We start from the raw sequence: 21,262 nt of genomic DNA, 5'->3' as shown, positions 1-21,262 counted from the left end.
TTTAGTACAACAGCTCAAACCATACCATATGGCGATTGGCCTGCCCCGATACAACACGAACAATCTAGTATGAGCAAAGTCTTTAGGCCAATGTTCGGTAAAAAAAAAATCCCCAAAAAGTGGAAAACCTTCATGTAAAAGTTGAGAAATTATTTATAAAGAAAAATCTTGAAATTTGAGGGTTTTTGTTATGTATGTTCTCAAAATTTGGAAATATTTGTACCTTCAAGTTGTAAATTTGAAGGTATTTTTTAAAATATGCAGGTGCAACCTACACTTCTAGTACAGGCAAATCATACACGTTTTTGAAGCTTCGAAAACAGAAAAAAAAAATGACACCATTGTCGTTTATCGATTTCAAAAAAAAAGATATAAAAAATTGTCGTTGTAGAATCTAGATACTAAAAAAGAGCTATATGATACCACGACCACGAAATCTGATCGATCACTCTTCATCTGATGAGAGGGCAAATAGCTCTGCAAATTGAGATAATGTCATAGGTTAAATAACAACACAGCAAGAAGTCAAAGTTTCACGCTCAAAACAGTTGGATCACGGGTGAATGCACTGACTAGCCATTTTCTGTAAGCCTGTCTCTGTGTCTGTATCCCCTACGGCTCTCTTATTGCATGTGTGAGCTATGAATATGGATGCGCAGTATGTACTTAAAAGAAACCCAAGGGTTTGCATAATGGCGCATTCTAAGGTATGCAGTCCTGCATTTTGCAAAAAAACGTACTGATCGGAGTTTGATGGCAAATAAATTCTTAAACTATAAATGTGATTCGCACTTAAAAGAAACCATTTCTTGATTTTTTGCTATAAAACCAATTTACTGATACATTTTGTCAACAAATGCCGGTTCATCTCATTTTTTTTGAATAAAAATCGGTGCGTCTTGAACTAGGTCATATCCTTTTTTTCAATGGTTAGGAAAAACGTTTATTCTTGGCACTGCAGACGTCTTGGCAATTGGTTTGATGTACCCCTTTCTAAAGGCACCAACACGACAGGATAATACGTAATGCATGTCAACGAAAGGATAATTGTTAATGCACAATCGGTGTGGTCCTCAACTTATAAATTCCTCCTCCTCCTCCTCCTCCGTTGGGCTATATCTCTACTTGGCCGCCTTGGCGACTATAAATTGAGCGGATTCTTCTACCTCTCTTTAATCCTGTGCTTTTGTCGACTCGTACGTCCACAAGTACAGCGGGTCTCTGTGCTTTTCTTAAGAAATCGTTGCAGTTATAAGAGCATGATCAGTTTCTTTTAATATTTGCTGTTTGTTTCTCACCAGTCTTCTTTAGGCATATTGTTTGTCCGTCTTCATTTGTATTCACCACGTCTACGGCGTCGTATGTCTAAAATATTGCCTTTTTTTTTGTGGTTTTGTATTTCCGTCGTCAAAGTAAATTATCTCGTGATTGAATTGGATTAAAAATTCATGGGGTTTTCGGTGGTTGTTTGTTGGGATCAGGAGGAATGAGGCGAAGCTGAGAGATAGAGTATATCATTGCCGGAGGTGCTCACTGCTAGTGGAGTGTTCCTTTGGAGTGCGACATCATTAAGGGAGTGCTGTTCCTGCAGTTGAGATGGCGGTGCAAGCAGGTGGTGCGCAGCTGCAAGTTCTGGCGGCGCTGGACACGGCCAAGACGCAGGGCTTCCACTTCACGACCATCGTCATCGCCGGCATGGGCTTCTTCACAGACGCCTATGATCTCATCTGCGTCTCCACCGTCACCAAGCTGCTGGGCCGGCTATATTTCACGGACCCCGCGTCCGGGGTGCCAGGTACCCTCCCGCCGGGCCTCAACGCCACGGTGAACGGCGTTGCGCTTCTCGGGACAATCTTCGGCCAGCTCTTCTTCGGCTGGCTGGGCGACAAGATGGGGCGGAAGAAGGTGTACGGCATCACGGCGGTGCTCATGGTGTGCAGCTCCATTGCGTCAGCGCTGTCTTTCGGCTCCAGGCCCCACGCCGTCATCACCACCCTCTGCTTCTTCCGCTTCTGGCTTGGCTTCGGCATTGGAGGGGACTATCCCCTCTCTGCCACCATAATGTCGGAGTACGCCAACACCAGCACCCGAGGGGCCTTCGTGGGAGCTGTCTACGCCAACCAAGGCTTCGGGATCCTCGTCAGCGCAGCCGTAGCCATCATCGCCGCCTCCGGCCTCAGGAGCCGCTACCCTGCACCCCCCTTCGACGTCGACCCCGTGGCTTCCATCCCCTATGCCGCCGACTACGTTTGGAGGATTGTGTTCCTGTTCGGCTGCGTGCCCGCGCTTTTGACCTACTACTTCAGGGCAAAGATGCCGGAGACCGCCCGCTACACAGCTCTGGTGGCCGGCGACACCAAGCAGGCCGCCGAAGACATGGGCCAAGTACTGCACAAGCAGTTCGACACGGCAGCGGAGGCCGTGGCCCGATCTCGGATAGCTGCGGCGGGGCCCGACTACGCGCTGTTTTCCCACGAGTTCTGGCGGAGGCACGGCATGCACCTGCTAGGCACCTCCTCCACATGGTTCCTGTCGAACCTCCCCTGGTACACGCTCATCCTGTTCGAGAAGGACGCCCTGACTGCTGTGAATTGGCTGCCGGCGGCGCCCACCATGAGCGCCATCGACGAAGTGTATCAAATATGCAGAGCCCAGGCCCTCATCGCCATGTGCTCTATCATCCCCGGCTACTGGTGCACCATCTTCTTGATCGACCGCATTGGCCGGAAGCCCATCCAACTCCAGGGCTTCTTGATGATGGCCGTCTTCATGCTGGCCTTGGGCATACCATACAACCACTGGAAGACCAAAAATCAGGTGGGATTCATGATTATCTACGCCGTTACTTTATTCTTCAACAACTTCGGGCCCAACACCACCACTTTCATCGTGCCCGCTGAGATCTTTCCTGCCCGGTTCCGCAGCACGTGTCATGGCATCTCCGCTGCGGTGGGCAAGCTGGGAGCTGTGCTGGGAGCTTTCGGCTTCACATTCTCTGCCCAAGACCCCGACCCCAGCAAGGTGGAAGCGGGCTACAAGCCCGGGATAGGGGTGAGCAAGACCCTCATCATGCTGGCGGCCATGTGTGTGCTGGGCTTCCTGCTCACCTTCCTCATTCCGGAGACAAAAGGTCGCTCCCTGGAGGACATCTCCGGTGAGACTGCAGATCCCGGATCAGCGCCAGACGATCTACAGCGCAGGGTTGATTCGGGCAGGGCGAGTTCAGTCAGACGAACCGACAGTTCACCGGTTTGAAAAAGCGCAAAGCTCAGCACAGGTAATAAACAGTAATAAATTCAGATGTTTTATTTACAATTATCACAACTGTCCTCAAAGTAGCAGAAAAAGATAACAAGATTTTGGCCCGGCTTTTGGACAATAATATAAATAAACTATTTAAATACGGTTCTTGCCCATTTCTAGCTGGGTTTGAACCCTAAAATGATTTTAGCATGCGTGAAGATGTAGAAATGAGAGCCTTGTTCCTCCTTATATTTGATTTTGTGATTATTTTTTTAATCTTACAAAACACATGAAAGTGTTCTAGTTATCATTTTCTTGCTGGTTACTTCGTATCTTTGTTATGATGCAGGGGTGCTGTAGGCACTACTACAAGATGCTTATGTTCTGACGACGATTTTCGACACCTCTGCGTCGTCGAAATTCGCATCTTAATGAAAGTCGAAATAATTGTGTAAATAGGCATCTAAAAAAACATCGAAAATAGGGTCTATAATATCATCGGAATAAAGGTCAGAAAATAGCGTCGAAAATTGTTTTTCCCCAGTTTTTTCTCGAGTAGCCTTTTTTAATCGAAATCAATATATATATATATATATATATATTCTCACATAAATACGTGTAAGCATATATGAAACCAACAAAAAGAGAAAAGTTGGGTATGCCATGAGAATATTTGCATGTTTCCCTCCATCTTCGAATCGTGTAGGACTCGAAGATGCATCTATGTCTACCTCTAAATCTTCATGCTCTGGCCCTGGTTCGTCATTTGTTTCTGGCTCCTCGTTAATATCACCACCTATAGTGTTTGAGGCATCTCTTGTGTCGAATTGTTCGATCTCTATACCTTCGTCTAGCCGTTGCTCTTATTGTACTTCAATATGCAAAGTAACTTGCTCTTGTTGTTGGTGGCCTGTACCAATCTCTACTTGGATTACAAACCACCATCGATGATACATGAGGATGTATTTCTAGCTCCTTTTGTTTCAAGTTATTGTTAAACCAACGCTTTCTTCGTAATTTTTTGACCATAAGAGAATGTGATGCAATTAGTCGGGTTTCATAAAGTTTCTCTAAGTCAACCAACCTTTTGGCTAATGCATTCTCAGTCAATCATTCTTGCACCCCGCAATTTACACACTTGGAACTAGGTACTCCATAGACATTACCGCCTCAACACCATAAGCTAGACGGAAGGGAGTATATCCCGTCGCCACCTTATACGATGTTCAATATTCTTAGAGAGTCGCAGCTAGCTTATGTTCCCAATCCATTCAACTTGCTTCTAATGTTTTTGTCAACATAGTAAACAGAATCTTGTTTGTACTCTCTGCTTGACCATTAGCCTGTGGATAATAAGGGGATGAATTCCAGTCGACTACAATGAATCCAGTGAGTAAGTGATCAATCACCTCATTAATGAAGTGTGAACCACGATCATTGATGTGACTGATTCAAATGGGCAGCCGAATCTCAAAATGATTTGTTTATATAAGAACTTAACCGTTGTTCGTGCATCAGCTCAATTAGAGACTCTGCCCTCTGCCTATTTTGTGAAATAGTCTGTGGCCACACGATCAAATATCGGGCTTGTGATGGATGCGTAACTAGACTAATAGGTCCAACAAAATCGATTCCCCATTCCTCAAAAGGTTATCTTATAACAACAGGGGTAAGTGGTATCCTGTCTCTTTATTGTGCGGAATAGCAAATCGTTGACACTCTTCGCATCTTTTTACAATTTTGATGGCCTCTTAGAATAACGTAGACCACCATAGTCCTACTTAAAGCACCTTGCAAGCTATAATTTCCCCAGCGAAGTTTCCTCCAACTATCCTTGAGTGTGCTTCATCTAATATTGTAACAAATTCGTCTTCCCGCACACATCTTCTTAAGATATTGTCCATACCTAGCTTGTATAGTTCTCTAGTAATTAATTGATAAGGTGCAGCCAGCTTAACAAGCCGACACATTTTATCTTTGTTGAATCATGGAAAACCATAAGCTAGGTAATCTGATATTTCTTCACTCCATTCGGGCACCACTACAAGGGATCGGGCTCATACCCGCGCTCTTAGCCGCTAAAAATGACTTGTGAAAAAAAGTAGCGGGCCCGTGTATCAGTGCGTGTATAATCGCGGCCAGAGACATGCGTGTAAAACCGCGTGTATAGTACCTCTCAGACGCGTGTATACACGGGTACGTAGCCGTGTTTTTTTATACAGACGCGTTAATACACGCCGCTATACACGCTTCTTATTCTATTAGACGCGCTTATACACGGGTGTATAGCCGCATCCTGTTCAGTTCCAATGTCCCAGACGCGTTTTTACTTGCGGCTATACACGCGTTTCTTTAATTTAGATGCGCTTATACACGCGTTATTGCCAGTTTATACGCATCAATACACGCGTAATTTCCAGGGTATCCGCGCAGATACACGCAAGTTTTAGCAGTTTTGATGCGTTTATACACGCGAACAGAGAGCAAAAAAAAAAATCCAGAGAGTGCTATTTGGTGCCTGAATACTGTTCCAGCATTCCAGCACCCAATAGCACTCTCTGGTTTAGGGTTTTTGGTGCATTAGACCATCCCATTAGACCATATTCCACGAAGAACATATGCACGAGGGAGATTAAGACAAGAACGACATGAATGCATACATTGTCATTACACGATTCAAGACAAACATGAATGTAATACTATCGATCAATCAATTCAATATTACTATCAAAATTTCATACATGTATACAAGGGAGTCCATATCTCGAAGTAGCCCATGGCTTGAGTTTACAAAAAAATATATACAATCACATCCTAAATATGGAATGTGATACTACAAGTCTGAGTACTACTCAGACCCAGATGATGACTCGGTGCTCCCCCCATGCTCAGATGAGCTCGCATCGGTCGGAATGTCCGAGGAGTAGTGCTCACGTCCACCCTCTACAGCGGCGGCCGGTGGATCATCAGCAGCTTGTGCCTGTTCAAGTAATATATAGTATATAAGTATATATATATGCAATTCAATAAACCAAAACCATTCGTTACGAATTTTCAAGTACCTGTCGACCGTATGGTCTCATGGCCAACTCAAACTGCGCGTCCGTAATACGTCCCTCGGCTCTGAAGATGGCCCACGTGTCACGTCTGCTATGCCGGCGAGCATACGCAGTATCGTGGGTTGTGGGCTTCCTCCCCGTAACCCGTCGCTGTATCATAATCAACACAATTTGTAAGATTAAAACAATTCATAGAATCAATGAATTAAGTAAACAATCAAATAAAGTGGCAGGATACTTACGAACTCTGCCTCCCATGACTCGACGCCGCCAGATCCGAAATGCGAAGATCCAACGGTCTCCATCTGGATCCGTCGTGCCTCCACATGCTGCCTGCTCTTCACGCCACCCTCTGCTCGTTTCTTTGCCTCCTTCCACTCGCGTTTGTGCGCAGTGGCAGGTTTCTCGGCAGGATAGCCACCCGCAGCTACATTTAGCCGGTCATCGTACGCGAGTTTTTTAAGGTGAGATCTTTTATTACTTAAGATCTCCCTTATTTGCGTCCTTCCCCATACATCCGAGAATGTAGCATGTGGGGGATTGGGGTACCGACTGTGTACAGCCTCTATCACCTCCCCAACTAATCGGCTATTTTGATCTTTAAATTTAATAAAACAATTTCTATATGAGTTTGATACTACCCCACGCATGTACTCCATTACCTCCCTCCCCCTCGCATCCATCACTATCCCGCCCCTATCCGTCACATCATAGCAAACCACTCTCTCCATCTCTCTCATCTTCTCCTCTTCCGAACTGTCTCCTCTAACTCTTCTCCCTCTATCTCCTCTCTCACCGCGTGCCCTACTACCTCCCCCACCTCCCCCACCTCCCCCACCAAAGCACCCGCCGCATCCTCCACTCCCACTCTTCCTACTGCTGCGGGTGGAGTCACGACTGGGGGATTGTCTACGTGACGGTGGCTGTGAGCCCTGACGTGACGGTGGCTCTGAGGGAGCACATGATGGTGGCTGTGAGGGTGTACGTGAGTGTGTCTGGGACGAGGTATGTCTCCTCGGTGGACGTGGAAGAGGAGAAGCTGCATGCCGTCTCATCGGACTCGGAGGAATAGACGGCACTGGAGTGCCCTGGATACTCGCGGTAGGGGTATAGACACCAGGCAGGGAAGGAGGCGGATGGGCATACATATACTCTGTAAGCTCAACCGGACCAGGTTGGCGCCCAAAGTGATTCATCATCTCCATCAACCAATTGCTGTACGCAAATGGATCGGATGAAGAACCTGGAATATCCATAAAGAACCTGCAACAAACATCATCATGCACATCATGGGCTGTCTCTTGACTCACACATTGTCATTACACAAGTCAATTGCCTGCAAATCATGAAATCTGAAACGCCGCAGTTTTCTGTCTGCAGAAACGCGTGTATACACCCGTCAAAAAACGCGTGTATACACCCGACCAAAACGCGTGTATATACGCGTGAAAAAACTCTGCAGACAGTCTACACGCGCTTCTACACGCGTTTGTACACGCGACCTGCGAAAAAAATTTCTCGAAAAGACCGACCCCCCGACAAAGACAGAATGTCCTTATAAAAGGACCAGCCATTGTCGCCCCTGTCAGGATGCAGCAACCCAATCGTGTGCAAAAAGACAAAGCCAAAGAGCAAAGAGCAAAGTAAACAAATCTGACAAAAGAGACAAGGCACAGGACAAAGTCACTCACCTCTGAAAAAGTGAGTCCTCTCTGCTCCTTCTCTGCTCCCTCCTTCTCCCGTGTGTGTGCTCCTTTCTCTGCTCCCTCCTTGCTGTTGGAAGAGGCGAAAACAGGCGAAAACGCATGTACTGTTGATTTCTAAGTTCAAAATCTATATTTGGGGAAGGCGGGCTATTTTTAGTTTAAATATGCCGCCGCGTTTATATTCGCGTTTATGAACGCAGGTATATTCGCGTGTATATGATTTTAGTTGCGTTCATACACGCGTTTTGCAGAAATTAGCCGCGTGAATACACGCGGTTTTTAGGAAGTAGCCGCGTTAATACACAGAAGTTTTAGGATATAGCCGCATCAATACACGCGATTTTGTGCTTTCATTAAAAACATATAATGATTTTGTGTTTTCTGATTTGTACACAGGATGTCATCAACCTCTTCAAGCAGTTCTGGGGAAGATGAGACAATGCGTCATCGTAATCGCGATGTGTGGTTGGGACAACGGATCAAATGTATGTGTAATCGATGTCAAGGATGCATTGTACGAGTACGTCGAATTACCTTGAATCACATCTCCATGTATGGAGAATGGAATCAAACAGGTTTAGAGGTGAGTAGATGTAAATTGATGGTATTCAAATGACTCATGGTATCCAAATTAAATTAATAGAGTTGTAACATATAATTTGATAAATTGAAGTAGGATGCAGTACCACACCCTAACATGGTACCTTACGCGCGACGAGAGCACGTAAAGCGTCGACGAGATGATGCTGGAGCTTCGGGATCTATTGTCAGAGATGAGTGGGAAAGGGACGACAATAGCCCTGCACCCCACGAAGTTGTGGAAGAGGAGGTGCTTGATGATATGGTGCGGAATCTTTTTAAGGATGATCCCAAAGGTATGGACGACGATGATATGGAACAAGAGCATCTTTATAAAGCTTCATCGACACCGGTGTTTGAAGGGTGCACATTCTCAGTTTTACGTGCTTCACTTGAACTACTTAATATACAAACAGTTTATGGATGGAGCAATGCAAGTCTTGACGCATTGTTGAAGTAAGCATTCTAACTTATAAATTTGAATTAGTGGTTTAAGGTTTAGGATTTAAGACTAATTATAATTGATGATATTGGATGCAGGCTATTATCAAACATGCTTCCAAAGGAAAATAGACTGCCCACCTCAAGAGACATAGCGAGGCGCTATGTGACATCTCTTGGAGGACTGGATTATGATAAAATACATGCATGCGTCAATGATTGCATTCTCTTTCGTGGGACGCATAAGGAGGCTCTACATTGTCTCACTTGTGGTGAAGCAAGGTACAGAACAGATATGAAGAGTTTTGATGTACCTCGTAAAGTCTTGCGACACTTTCCTATAATTCCTCGCATCAAACACATGTTCAAGTGCAAATCCATAGCAGAGCTCATGTCATGGCATTCCTCACATCGATCGGATGATGGCATGTGGAGAATTCCCGCAGACACTCCTGCTTGGAAGCATATTGAAGATGAGTGGCCCAGCTTTAAAACAGAGCCCAGAAACTTGAGACTTGGCCTGGGTATGGATGGAGTGAATCCATTTGGTTTCAAAAGCACCGCATACAGCGTGTGGCCAGTTGTATTGGTGAATTACAACCTTCCACCATCAATGGCGATCAAGAAGGGACATCTTATGTTATCCCTTCTAATTCCAGGGAAACATAAAGTCAAGCATATGGATGTTTATCTTGAGCCACTGATTGATGAGTTGGAGGAACTATGGAGAGGTGTTGCGGTGGTGGACATTAGTAGGCCTCCCTCCTCTCGACACTTCGACTTAAAAGCAGTGTTGATGTGGACAATGCATGACTTTCCAGGATACAGCGATTGTTCTGGTAAGAATTCTAATTACCTCCCTACTCTATTACTATTGGCTATATATATTAATTAGACGGTTTGACTTTATTATTCTAACTTTTATTTATATTTTAACAGGTTTGAAAACATCGGGTAAACATGCATGTCCTGTTTGTGGCCCTTCGTTAGTACATGAGTATGCTGATGGTTTGTGTAAGACTATATTCGATAATCATCATCGATTTCTCCCCTCAGATCATCCTAAATATGTTGCTAGTAAGAGTAACATTCCTCCACAAACACTTCGTACAAAAGATTGGAAGCGTATTTGGGAGTCTACAACTATTCTTCCTCCAGATGGCATGAACAGGTATAGTGATGTTTTTTCAATCTTGTTTTGTGTAGTCTCTAATTGGATTAAAGGTCACATAGAGCAATCCCTTGTGCAGGTACTCCATTTTTTTCCGGCTGCCATATTGGACCCATCTTAAGATCAACCATCTTCTTGATCCCATGCACATCTTCAAGAATGTGGGATCTGGTATTTGGGAACATATTACTGGTAAACGAGACAATGTCAGCGTACGTGAGGACTTGCGGGTCGCAGGACGTATGCGTCAAGCTTGGCCACGAGAGGTGGGTGGACACGTTCGTCTTCCGCCTGCACCATGGATTATATCAAAGAAAGAGGAGAAGCAGGTAAAGCAGGCCATCACCACTTTGCGTACTCCCACTGGATGCATGAGATCATTGAAGGGAGCCTTTACAACCACTAAGAAAAGAGGCGTTGAGCAACTATATGGGTTGAAGTCCCACGATTGGCACAAGATGCGTCAAGTAAGTGTTTTCCAAGTCTTGTACGTACGTTGAAATTAAATTTTATAATGCCATAAACCATAAATGTGCTCTTATGTGCGCAGTTCATACTACCTACTAGCATCGACCATTGTGCGAATAAGAGTTTGAAAAAATGTATTTACAAGATGGGCGAGCTTGTGAGGTATGTAAAATCCATGCTCAGATCACCCTTCATTATACCTTGCAAAATGAACGTGCATGAGGTATAACGTACTATTTATTTATTTTTCAGATATGTTAGTTCCAAAGCAATTGATCCAGCCACGTTGGATGATGCGCGTGTTATGGCAGTGGAGGTGGTTTGTTTGGTAGAGGAGACTTTTCCGCGAACCATTCTCACAAGTCAACTACATCTCATTGTGCATTTAGTGGACGAAATTGCTTTATGTGGTACTGTGCATGCACGTTGGATGTTCTTCCTAGAGCGCTTCATGAAGACCTTAAAAGACTTTGTGAGGCAAAGTGCAAGGCCTGAAGGAAGCATGGCCGAGGGTTGGTTGATACAAGAGTCTCTTGTATATATTTCAGAATTTCTTGGTCAGGTGGACAGCTCTTTGCCACGACTATGGAGCAATGAAGAGGACTTGAGGATGACCTCTATTGTGCCTCAAGGAAAAGGACAGAGTAAAGTAATTGACAGAACATTGATTGATGATCTCAATTTCACTTGTATCCTTAATAGTGATGTGATGAGCAGATGGGTTACAAGATATGAGGATGCAAAGACAAAAAGGCAAGCAGAAAGAGCTCTCTTTCGGAGGCAACATGGCTCTCGGAAGGCGTACCCTAAGCATCTAGCAACACTTCCGAATGATATCCATGTTGATTGGTTGCATGAGGAAATGGAGAGAGCAGAGAGCGACGAGGGGCTGCATATCACGGCGGAAGAATGGGAGTATGCACGAGGATGCATGTCAAAGGTACATAGAACTAATGTTTTGCATTAGTTGTAAGTGATTTGCTTTTAATATTTATTCACATTGCTTACACAAATATTGCTTCTATTTTGGTCCAGTGCACTATGTTCAATGCTATATGGTGTGAAGGCAAGCATTTTCGAACACAAAGAATTGATGAAAAGAGAAATACACAAGATTGCAGTGTCATTAGTAGCTTTGAGGGAGCTAATGGAAAAATGGATGATTATTGTGGCATAATCCAAGACATATTTAGGCTTGACTTTCGTCGCTTCTTTGTGTATGTTTTGGATGTCAAATGGCAAATGAACGTGGTGGAAAAAGGGCCTGATGCAACGATAAAACGCCATGCAAGTGGATATGTAACTATTGACTCTACAAAGTTCTGGCAAACAAAGAAAGATAGGCTCGTATTGCCACAACAATGTGAGCAGGTATGCATTTTTTTACTAATGTGTTTCATGTACATATATATCTAAGCTCGCGTACCCCTTGACTTTTGATATGCTAATTAATTACTGTACTGTGTGTATTTGAGTAGGTTATCTATCTACCAATGGTGCATGACATCAAATGGTGGTACGTCATCCCTATTGCACCACGTTCCAAAGTGATGTATAATACATTCACTGATATGGAGCATATGGAGGATGTAACAAGCCGCAATGAAGATGACGTCGAATATGCCATTGAAGATGTTGTGATCGATGATCAAGAAATAAGAGATGATCGTGATAATGAGGATGAGCATGCCATTTCTCATGATCATGAGAATGACCCTACCATTGAGGATGATGGTGATGTTGATGAGGATGATTAGGACATCGATACCATTATCAATGAAGTACAGAATATCGATAGTGGAATAAATTTAATCGTAGCCTTACCAATTGATCAAATGGATATTGATGTTGATCGTTTGGCAAGGATGGATCTTATTGAAGATGAGATCGAACCCTAATCAATCCGTCACTGTATGTTCTAAATTGATGACATTTCTATCATCTCATATGCATGATTTATTTTTGAATATATTTCATTGTTGTAAATGCATGTAGTGGGATTGTGTAATGATGTATACTGTAATGTACTATGAGATGGTTTAAGGAAAATAGTTTTTAATTTTGTTAAGGAATTCAGTTTTTTTTCAGTTTTTCTCTGCCATGCGTGTATTAATCCGTGTACAGTGGCGTGTATTTATCCGTGTATAATAGCGAGTATTACCCCGTAAATATTATCGTGTATTTATCCGTGTATTACTGCGTGTATATAAACGCGTTTATACACGCGTTGATAAATGCAAATATACACGCGAACTTAAATGCTAAAATACACGCGCCCGATTCTATTCAAATACAAGCGCGACCATACACGCGTTCGTAATTTATCGCGTGTATGAAACGCGTGTATGGCAGCATTGTCTTGTAGTGCACCGTGTCTAGTTTGAACAAACAAGCATCTGGGAGGTCATCATCAACACTAGTTTTGCCGATTCCCCATTTGGAATTCTTGACATATGATCGGCCAACACATATTTTGTCCCTTTCTTACCGTGATTGTGAAGTCGAATTCCAATAGTAATAACAACCAACGTGTGGTTCTTCCCGTGGTGCAAGGCTTGTTCACTAAGTATATAAGGCCCACAAAGAATACAAATTTGTTGTCCAATAGGTAATTTCAATACTTCTTGATAGCATAAACCATGGACAAACCTTCTCGTTTGGTGGTGGTATAATTCACCTCTGCATCATTCAATTGGTGACTAGCAAAGTAGACTGGGTAGTCCAGTTTGGGCTTGCCAGGTTGTGCCAATACACATCCTATAGCAAAGTTCAATGCATCGATGTGTACATGGAATATGAGGTCCCAATTGGGTGGCCTCAGAATTGGTGCACTAGCTAGTGCTTGCTTCAATTTATCATGTACTTCTTGGCATTCTTCAATCCATTCAAAGACAATGAGTAACCTATATAATGGTCTCGCAATTTCAGCATAAAATACTATGAAGTGGCAATAGTACCCCACATGCCCATAATCCTATGTACCCCTTTGTAATTAGTGGGTGGGGGAAGTTCCAAAATCAATTTGACTTTGCCTTCATGTGTGGAGATACCATTCTTAGAGACAGTGTTCTAAGATCACACTGTGTTTGACCCAAAATTCGCATTTTAAAGGGTTTAAGGATATATGATACAATTGACATCTCTAAAACACCTTTCTCAAGAAAGCCAGATGGTATGACCATTGGGAGTGTGCACATAGATCATCAATGAATACCTCCAAGCACTTTTGCAAGTAGTCTTTGAAGGCTATGCACATTAACCGTTGAAACATTGCTGGGGAATTGGTGAGATTGAAAGGCATAACTTTGTAAGAAAATGTCCCGCATATTGTATTGAAGGCCATTTTATGCTAGTCCTCGGGTGCTATACACACGTGATTGTAACCCAAAAATTCATCTAAGAAGCTATAATGGTCCTGCCTAGTAGTCGTATTAACCTTTTTGAGATCGACACAGACCCTAAGTTTCCCATTCTTCTTTGGCACTATCATGATTGGTAATAACCACTCTGCATGTTCTATCTCATAGATGAAGCCCGCAGCAGTGAGTTTACCAATTTCCTCCTTTACAACTTCTCCATATTTAGGATTCGTCCGGTATAGTTTTTGCTTGGTTGGTCTTGATTCATCCATAATCGGGATCGTGTCTTGCACCACTTTAGGTGGTAGATCCTTCATCTCTTTGCTTGTAATTCCTGGCAAAACAATCCTTAAACTCCTTAAGGAGAGCAACGAGATCCTTTTCTTTAGCTAGAGTCAAGTCCTTATCCATATATAAATAGGTTTGATTTCCTTCCTTGGCTCTACAATATCAATTTCCTTGACCTCAGCTAGGCCATCGTATGATGTGGATAACCATCTTCCTTAACCCTTTTGGTCATCAATTAGACCACTTTTTTGTTCGTCAATTGTGTATGTCTTGAAATGGTCTGATACTGAAAGTAGGTCTCGTTTATCCTCATCCTCTCTTTTTGTGACCGAATCATCACCAAACAGTTTCCCTTCGATGGGGTGCTTTCCATGTTTGCAGATTTATCTTTAGGATTTGAGTCCCTTCAAACACACATGGTCTAATCAAAAATCGTGCACCAATTTGGATTCCCTCATGAAGGGTCTTCCCAAGATTATGTCATATTGAGTTTGGTTGGTGCAGAAAATCCATTACCACAAATGTATGATGGTAGCAGAGTGTAAAGAGTTTCACACATTCTCTAAAAGCCCCATGGGTCTTGAAGATGTTCCATCTGCCATTTTAACGATAAGATCTGTTCTTTTTGGATCGAGTTTTTCCAATTTTTCCAACATCGTTTTGTGATGATGTTGAGTCCTGCCCCACCATCCAAGATAGCTAGTACTTGATATCCATTATGATGAATTGGGATTGTAGCATTAGTGCTGTCACTTTTGTAATAATACCCCAATTGATTAACCGATATTTTGACGAATCTAGGCGCTCTTTCCCTTGCGTGTTTTAAGTTTCTTTTTGCTAGAGGTTGTTGAAATATACAAGTGAAGTGTGTGGGAACAAGCCCTTGGTTAGAGGCTGTAAAAGAGAATCTGTAAATGTGAGAGAACCTATGAAAAGGTGAAAAGAATCTATTGGGGGAGAATAAAGGGTAGCATGAGAAGATTTAGGAAGTGCGAAGATATTCTGGGAGAGGTGGAGAGAATCAAGCAAAAGAGGTGGAGTGAATCAAGGAGAAATCAGTGGGATTAGATGCTTGGATGCTTGGATGTAAACTCTATAAATTGAGGCATTGCCCTAATGAGAATTTGCTGGTTTTTGATTATCCATGCCTACATTAAGCTATTTGTTAATTACTCATCTTAATTATTTACTAATTACTTTGTTAATGATGTTGATTCTAGTATTTGATCCACCATAGCTCATCACATTGCTGTAATTTCAACATGGTATAAAAGCCAAGCATAGAATCCATTAAGTTTATGAGCCCATTATCTAGTTAATTAGGATTAGTAGATAATTAGGAAATAATCAAATTTTTAGTTATTTTCAAGAAGCCTTCTGTACCCCCAGCTGGTGGAGGAGCTCTATCTCCTTGCACACATCAAATTAGGCCCACTGCTTCTAACCCAACATAGCCAACTCATCTGCGCTCTAGCCAGATGAATCAGCATAGCAAACCGCCCACGCAAGCTCCCAATTTTTGCAGATTTGCAGGCACCATTTTTTAGAAGGAAATTTGAGATTTCTTCTTCATCAGTTGCAATGGCTCTAATTCCTCTTAGCCCCAAGTGTTTTCAAGCATGCTCTACAAGCTGGTGAAGGCAAAAATTGAGCACACAAAATAGAGGATGCTAATCACTATATTTTGGTGGAATTGAGGATTCAAATTAACCATTAGGTATCTCATACATATCCCTATAAGTTTCGATTGCAATTCGGAGTTTAGGGTTTAGGGTCCAACCATTTCGTACAAATTGGTTACCCTTGATTTAATGTAATTTTTGGTAAAATTATGCTGATAAATTTATGGTAATCATCATTTTGCATTTAACCCTTGGTTGATGCCTGCAAATCTCACTCAAATTCAAGATTATTCACAGCCAGAGTTGCATTTGGGAATGTGCATAAGAATGAATGCTATATGCATTATGTATTGGGCACATTACATCAATGTAAAAATGGGATCAGACACTGCCCTTGTCCAAAATAAGGCAAGAGGTAAAACCTTCCGCATAGATTTGGGTTTGCATTGCATAATGACACAAGATAAACATCAAAAGCCCAAAATAACTATCAAGAAAACATTTAAACATGTTGCTCACATGGAGCAAGAAGACCTGATGGACAAGCTCATGGCCCCAGCCATGAAAGAAGAAGAACATCTCTTTCCAAGAGGAAGATCCACACCAAGAAGAAAAGCTGAAGGAAGACATGGACACGAGAAGAGAAGCTGCCACAACAAGAAGACTGAAAGAAGAGGAATACATGGATGCGTGAAGAGAAGCTGCCACGAGAAGAAGACTAAAGACAAGAGAAGATGTGAGAATCCAAAGAGTTAGGAGCCATGTGAAAATCTCTGAGAGAGAGAGAGAGAGAGAGAGAGAGAAACCCCACAACCCAATGTAACCTGTCCCAACAGAGTAAAACCACCTCTGAGCCACCGATGATGTAGGCCACGTGGTAGATGTATGTGTGAGCCCTTTAGTCAAGGTCGCGGGCACTTGTAGTAAGCCTTAGACACATAGAGAGAGAGAGTGTCAAGGACTATGAGTTTAGGGACTTGAGGCACTGGTCGCGGACTATCAAGTAAGAGAGAAACTTGGTATAGGGCCTAGGTGTGCTAAGTTAACTTGAGGGGAGGTGTGCTAGGCACTGGTCGTGGACTATCAAGTAAGAGGGAAACTTGGTATAGGGTCCAGGTGTGCTAGGAGTATTCACTTGAGGGGAGGTGTTGAAATATACAAGTGAATAGGGTGTGTGCAGGAACAAGCCCTTCGTTTAGAGGTTGTAAGAGAGAATCTGTAAATGTGAGAGAACCTGTGAAAAGGTGAGAAGAATCTACTGGGAGAGAATAAAGGGTAGCATGAGAAGATTTAGGAAGTGTGGAGATATTCTGGGAGAGGTAGAGAGAATCAAGCAAAAGAGGTGGAGTGAATCAAGGAGAAATCAGTGGGATTAGATGCTTGGATGCTTGGATGTGAACTCTATAAATTGAGGCATTGGCCTAATGAGAATTTGCTGGTTTTTGAATATCCATGCCTACATTAAGCTATTTATTAATTACTCACTAATCACATCTTAATTATTTATTGCTAATCACTTTGTTAATGATTTTGATTCTAGTATTTGATCCACCATAGCTCATCACATTGCTGTAATTTCAACAGAGGTGATTGAATCTCCTCTGTAGTGGCTGCTAGGTTTATTCTGCCATCTACCAATTCCTTTATGTTTGCCCACAATGTTGGTGAACTGTGTAGCGGTTGTCCCAATGGCATTTGTACGGAAGTGGATAGTACAACTACGTGCTTGCCTATGTCTCTGGGCTCTTTGGCAATTGAGGGTTCCTTCCATGTGTGTGTCTCATATTCATCCCTAGGGAATGAATGATTGGACTCATCCTGCGCATAAGGTTTCCTTGAGATCCCTCTTTCGACTCTTCTAGAATTGGAGTAGGTACGTCCAATTCTCTTTCCCTTATTGGTTCATTTCTTGGATACATTGTATCCCTGGCCTAGTTATCCTATAATTTGGCTTCATGAAGTCATTGAAACCCTTCTACTAGGGTCCTAGCTTCTTCAAGCTTTCTTATCTCTTCTTCAGTTTTGGGTATTCACAAATTCCCTTAGGGGTTGTTGGTTTTTCTCCTTGCGCCTCCTAGTCAGGCTCATTAGATTTCAGCACTTGATCACTCTCTTCTCTTGATTGAGTGGATCCTATGTGGATAGTATCTTCTTCAGATCCATCCAAAATTTTGACCCTGGTGTCACCTTTACCCACTTTTTTCACCCTCCTTCTCTTGACAGTTCTAGAAGTGGTGGCATATACTGGGTTCTTCCCTTTGTCCCCCCTCTAGTTGGGCTCGTGCTCATGTCAGGACATTCAATGGCGTGATGTTTCCAGGCTGCACACTTATGGTATGGATAGTGGCCTAGTTAGAAGTGGAAGCAGAACCACTTGTGTGGTATGGGCAATCTTTGATCAAATGATCAACCCCATATTTAGTACAAGTAACTACTAGCATGTCATTAGGTGGTGCAATTAATTGCTGAGTTTGATGCATGTGAACCACATTCTTGTTAGGACATTCTGTTATTCGATGAGGTCAAACATCCTTTTTAGACGATTTTTCACATGCTCAATCTCTTCCAAGTTGTCACCCCATACAATAAGATCATCTACATAGATGATGATCACAATAACCTTATCCCTCTTGTTCACATACAAATATTGATCTGCATCTATGATATGAAAACCAATAGTGACGAGATACTCAGCAATCTTGTCGCGCCACGCTCGTGGAGCTTGCTTCATCCCATACAAGGCCTTATGAGGCTTACATACATACTCTAGGTGACATGTATCCTCAAAACCAGGTGGATGATCCATATACACTTCTTCTTGCAAGTCACCATGCAAGAAAGCGTTTTTTACATCCATCTAATGTAAAAACCACCCTTTAGCTATAGCCACTGCAATCACATCTCTCACAATTACCATATTTGCAACTAGGATAAACATCTCCTCATAATCAATCCCATGTGTCTGCGCATATCCTTTGGCTACCAATCCAGCCTTGTATCTGCTTATGCTACCATCAGTGTTATGTTTCACCTTCTACACCCACTTTCATCCAATAGCTTTCTTACTTTCAGGTAATGGCACCACATCCCAAGTCTCATTTCCATACAATGCATCCATCTCCTCATTCATAGTTTTCTCCCAATACACATTTCCAATAGCCTCATCAAAACATGTGGGCTCTACAACCTGCACAGCTTTTGCTATGTAAGCACGGTGATGTGCCACATGACCATCATAAGTCAACCTTTGCACAGGGTTTTTGACTCTTCCATATCTTCATAACTTTACATTCATGGTATCCAAATCCTCCTTTACACCAGGTGTCCTCATTGCTAGAATCCCTAGCTCATCATCATCAAGGCTCATCTCTCCGAGACTCTCCATCATGAAAAGAATTCCTGTAAAAATATCAGGCATACCAAGGGACTCAACTACTTTTTCTTTTCCTTTATGTGATAAACCAACTAAAATTCTAGGGCTAGTATTATGACACAGCTTTCCACTCCATGGTCTATCAATATACCCAACAGAAGAGGATTCTCGAGGTCCACTCAATGACTATGATTGCTAACTTGCATTTTGTGTAATCACATTTCCAGTTATATCAACCCCAACAACATCATTCTCAATAGCATACTAGCTATGCATTTCATAAAACACAACATCTCGTCTTACCCTCAACTCATGTATAGTAGGGTTATAGCATCTATATCCCTTTTTCTGAAGGGAATATCCAATAAAGATACATTTTTTAGCCTTTGGATCTAGCTTCATGTACGAAACTCCTCTTGCACATGTCACATACGTCCATGGCCACCGGATGATCCTAAAAACGGCCATGAAGGCACACGACACATCTGGTGGAATGCTCACCCTACCATGTAATCATATGAGTTGTTGTAACTGTACAATCTTGTAACAGCCGGGCATGACAATCGAGAGGCATCTTGTAACCATAGACTCAAGAGAATAGAAGTAGGAGGAAGGAAGAGGCAGCATCTGAGGGCAACTATGTATCTTTTGTATCTGAATTAGAAGAGAAGTACATTGTCTCCTTCTATGCATCACTTATGCTATCGGAGTGAGAGTGAGAGAGTGAGAGAGAGATAGAGAGAGAGAGAAAGAGAGTGTTGTGCACAGCATCTTCTGTGTAGAACAGTAGTGTGAGGCTTAGAAACGAACCCATGGGCACTAGGCATTGACGGATCCTCAGCTAGACTGATTCCATCTTGCCAGTGGAATTGACCATGGACACTTTGGTGATCCTGCTGGGGACGTGGAAGCGCTCGGAGGAGCACAAGAGGCTCTCTATTCACCCACTCAGTGTGGCATTCTGGCGCAGGCTTTGGGTGGAGAGGAAGAAAGGCATGCACAAACCCTTGCAAGGCGACTCCTAGTCAACAACCTACAACAACAGCTGCCCAGGTAGCCTGCTCCTCTCGGGCTAGGCAACGTACGACCTCCAATGGCCAATTAGGGAGGCAACCATAAGTATCCGATATATAAGGGCAAGAAGTCTGAGAACCTTGACATGCATGTCACAAAGTTTGAAGCACTGTGGAGGGTGAATCATCCTCGGGGGAATGTAGCTGATGAAAGGAAGAGGGATCAGTTCCAAGCTATATTCGGGGACATTCCAATAGAATGGTTGTCTCAGTATGCACATGACCATTTTACCACATTCCAATAACTAAAAGAAGCATTCCTCAAGAGGTTTCGAACAATCAAAACACCTTTTGAGCTGCAAGAGAAGCTCAGGAGCCTGAGGTAGAAGTCCCTGCTGGTGGATGATTATGCAACAAAGTTCCGCACACTACGTGCAAGACTTACCTAGGTAGATAGGCCATCTGAGGCTATTCTGGCGGACTGGTTTCTACATGGCCTACACAAGAAAATCAAACCAACCATGGCTGCAAAACAGACATTACATTAGAAGGGTTTGATGGACTAGTCAAGGCAGCCAAGAGGGAAGAGAGGAACATGGGCTTGGAAAAGAAGTCCAAGAAGAAAAAGAATAATTCATCAAACAACTCAAGCATTGAGTCAGACACAGAGGAATCAGATAGTGAGTCAGGTGATGAGGAAGAACACAAGTGCAGCAAGAAAAGAAAACAAAAAGGCAAGAGGGATGAGGTGGATGTCCTAGCCAAGAGGGTTGCTGTGGCTGCGGGCTCGAGCAAACACTCCAGCATGTCTACAGACCTGGTGTGTTTTGTCCGATCTACAAAAATGAGGGGCATCTGAAAGAAGAATGCAAGATGCAGCTAACATGTGACATCTGTCACACTTTCACGCATCAGAGAAATGCAGAAATAATAGAAGAAG

General features: G+C 43.0%; 1 protein-coding gene across 3 annotated transcripts; it reads left to right on the top strand.

Moving 5' to 3' along the window:
- Nucleotides 1-1,066: 1,066 nt before the first annotated feature.
- On the top strand, nt 1,067-3,798 carry LOC147616947 (inorganic phosphate transporter 1-1-like). 3 transcript variants are annotated; one of them, XM_086776591.1, is made up of 3 exons: nt 1,067-1,196; nt 1,482-3,277; nt 3,593-3,798. In XM_086776591.1, exon 2 carries the CDS (start codon nt 1,597-1,599, stop codon nt 3,253-3,255), a length of 1,659 nt encoding a protein of 552 aa, XP_086632717.1. In that variant the 5' UTR covers nt 1,067-1,196; nt 1,482-1,596; the 3' UTR covers nt 3,256-3,277; nt 3,593-3,798. The 3 variants fall into 3 exon arrangements, with proteins under 3 accessions (XP_086632717.1, XP_086632715.1, XP_086632718.1); XM_086776589.1 differs by having other exon boundaries at nt 1,087-1,217; XM_086776592.1 differs by having other exon boundaries at nt 1,120-1,208.
- The last annotated feature ends 17,464 nt before the right edge of the window (nt 3,799-21,262 follow it).

This window comes from Cibotium barometz, chromosome 37 (genome assembly GCF_041138505.1).
Source record: "Cibotium barometz isolate CiBa-2024 chromosome 37, ASM4113850v1, whole genome shotgun sequence".
NCBI classification, from domain to species: domain Eukaryota; kingdom Viridiplantae; phylum Streptophyta; class Polypodiopsida; order Cyatheales; family Cibotiaceae; genus Cibotium; species Cibotium barometz.
This window is presented reverse-complemented; position numbering and strand designations above follow the sequence as displayed.